The following is a 2,783-nucleotide window of genomic DNA, read 5'->3' on the forward strand; positions in this document are numbered from 1 at the left end:
GTAGCATGGTCCATTTCGGGTTGCATATCACCAAGACAATTTGATAGGATGGATACTTGAGTAAGAGGTTACTTATGGTTTATTAATATATTATAAGTTCTAATATATTAATAGAAATCATATTATTTAATTAGTATTGATCAAGAATTAATTTGGAATTAATTATGTGATCAAAAGAGACTAATTAAATATATGGGGATTGATTTGGTAAATCAATGATTCTTATAGTGTGGGCTAATTGTTATTTAGGATGGGCTAAACCAATATGGTAGTCCATGGATAGTCCATAGAGATTTAACCCATGGAGCCTAAGTAATATGAAAGGTCATGGGCATTAGGGTTTGCATGGATGTAACCCTAGACTTTGCCACACTATAAAAGGACTCCCTTAGCACCCAAAATCGACAACTAGAGTTCTTGGAGTTCATTAGAGCCGATTTTGTAGCTAGCAACATCTCTCTTAAGTTCTCCTTTGTCCTAGGTGTGTTGTGAACCGTTTGAGGCATCACACTTAGGGTGCTAAGTTCTTGAAGGCCAAATACAACAAGTTCTACAAGCTACATAAAGTGGTAAACTCCTAACTAGTATTCAATATTTTTTATGTCAATTATATGCTAGTTGTAGGCTTAATTATTTGGAAACAATATTGCATGTATAATTAAAGAAAACATAGATCCAAAGCATTTAGGGTTGTATGTGCACCATAGGATGTTGTAGTATACTAAAACCCAACATCATTTCATATTTATGCCATAGTCACGAAGTTGACTTTGAATCCAGATTACTTGTGAAGTATAGGAGGTAACAACTATGTACTCTACTTCAGCAGTTGATAGGGAGACGCAAGTTTGCTTTTTAGGTTTCCAACTAATGATTTTGCAATCAAGAAATTGGCATCCTCCCGTTGTACACTTTCGATCTAAACCGCAACCTCCAAGGTCAGCATCCAAAAACGCTTGCACAAAGAAACCTGAACTTGAAGGGTACCATATTCCTAGTGAGGATGTTTCTTTGAGATACCTGAAGATATTCTTAACAACAGTCATGTGGGGTTCGCAAGGATTCGCTTGAAACCCGGCATAATAGCAAGAAAACATGATATCAAACATCCTTTCAGTATCATTATCGGCAGTCAGATACATCAATGAGCCTATCATTTGACGATAGAGTGTCAGATCAGCAGTTGGCTTGTCCAAAGACGGTGTTAGTTTCGTTCTGAATGTCATTGGAACCTTCACCTTCGAATCTCCCACCATTCCAAACTTAGAGAGTAAGGTCTTTGTATAATCCTCCTGATTGATAAAGATACCTTCCCAGCTCTGTCTTATGTTCAACCCAAGGGGAAAGTTAATCGGACCCATGGAGCTCATCTCAAATTTAGTTTCCATCAACTTTTGGAACTTAGCTGCTAAGCTGGGGTTAGTTGATCCGAAGATGATGTCATCAACGTAAATTTGTACGATCATTAAGTGGTCACCATCTTTCTTGCGAAAGAAGGTTGGGTCGACCGATCATTGTTTAAATTTAGCCTGTTTTAAAAAGCGAGTAAGTATTTCCTACCAGGCTCTTAGAGCTTGCTTTAGACCCTAAACTGCTTTGTCCATAATGTAACAGTGATTTAGATACTTTTCATTTATGAACCCTGGTAGTTGTTCCACATATACTATTTCTTCTAGTTCCCCGTTCAGAAATGCACACTTGACATCCATCTGATATACTTCAAAGTTCTTGTGTGCTTCGTATGCTACAAAGATGCGAACATATTCCAACCTGGAAACCGGTGCGAAGTTTTCTTCATAGTCAATGCCTTCTTCTTGACAATACCCTTTAACTACAAGTCGCTCCTTGTTCCTTATCACATTTCCGTCTTTGTCCAGCTTGTTATGAAACACCCATTTTAGACCAACAACAGATGCATCCTTTGGAGTGGGAATAAGTCTCCAGACCTTGTTTCATTCGAATTTATTGAGCTCCTCCTTAATTTCTTGCATCCAATTAGAGTGATCAAGAGCGATTTGAACATTTTTAGGTTCAATTTTGGAGATAAATGAGTTGAACATGCAATATTCCACTTTAGAGTATAATGTAGTTTGTTTCACCTTTTGTTGTGCTCTCTTAAGAACTCTTGAAGACAAAATATCCTGTTACTTGATTTTTTGGATGATCCCTGGTCCATTTAGTCAACGGAAGGTAATTAGGATCATATGTTGGATCCAATTCAACATTCACTTCTTCAAACTCTGACTGCACATTCGAATCATCATTCGTATTTTCATTCTCCCCCTCGAATGATGTATGTTCCACTTCTTCATTCAGAATAGGATTCTCCACCTGGAGAGGACTTTCTTGGGTCACTTTACGAGTTGAATGCTCCCCCTGTAAAGGTGTATCAGGTGTGGAGGTTGATCTAGAACTCTCCCCCTATGGTGTAGCATTCGTATCTTGTGATTGAGACGGAAGATCAAAGTCTTTCGGAGTGGGGTGCTCGTGTTCCATTTCGTTTTCCTTGTTGTCTGTTGCTTTGGATTCTGAGGAGATTGGATTTTCTGGCTCATCGAATAAGTTCATGAACTCCTCGTAGAGATTGGAGAGTGGAATTATAGTCAGATTCGGCTTGGGAAAGATCTCATTTGATTGATTGTCATCCTTCTAAAACTTCTTCAAATAATTGTCATTGAATGTGACATAGTAGGTTTCTTCTATCTTTTTGGACTTTTTGTTGAGAACCCCATATGCCTTAGAAGTCAGAGAATACCCCAAGAAAATACCTCTGTCAGCCTTCA

General features: G+C 38.1%; 1 protein-coding gene across 1 annotated transcript; it reads right to left on the reverse strand.

Moving 5' to 3' along the window:
* Positions 1-734: 734 nt before the first annotated feature.
* On the reverse strand, positions 735-1,256 carry LOC145098588 (secreted RxLR effector protein 161-like). Its single transcript, XM_079036215.1, has one exon. It carries the CDS (start codon positions 1,254-1,256, stop codon positions 735-737), a length of 522 nt encoding a protein of 173 aa, XP_078892341.1.
* Between the last annotated feature and the right edge of the window lie 1,527 nt (positions 1,257-2,783).

Source organism: Lactuca serriola, chromosome 4, assembly GCF_051521515.1.
Source record: "Lactuca serriola cultivar US96UC23 chromosome 4, Lser_US96UC23_V15, whole genome shotgun sequence".
NCBI lineage: Eukaryota > Viridiplantae > Streptophyta > Magnoliopsida > Asterales > Asteraceae > Lactuca > Lactuca serriola.

What these genes read in the sequence shown, in the direction of transcription:
- LOC145098588 (XM_079036215.1), bottom strand. Translation starts at nt 1,256, where the DNA reads ATGGTGGGAGATTCGAAGGTGAAGGTTCCAATGACATTCAGAACGAAA.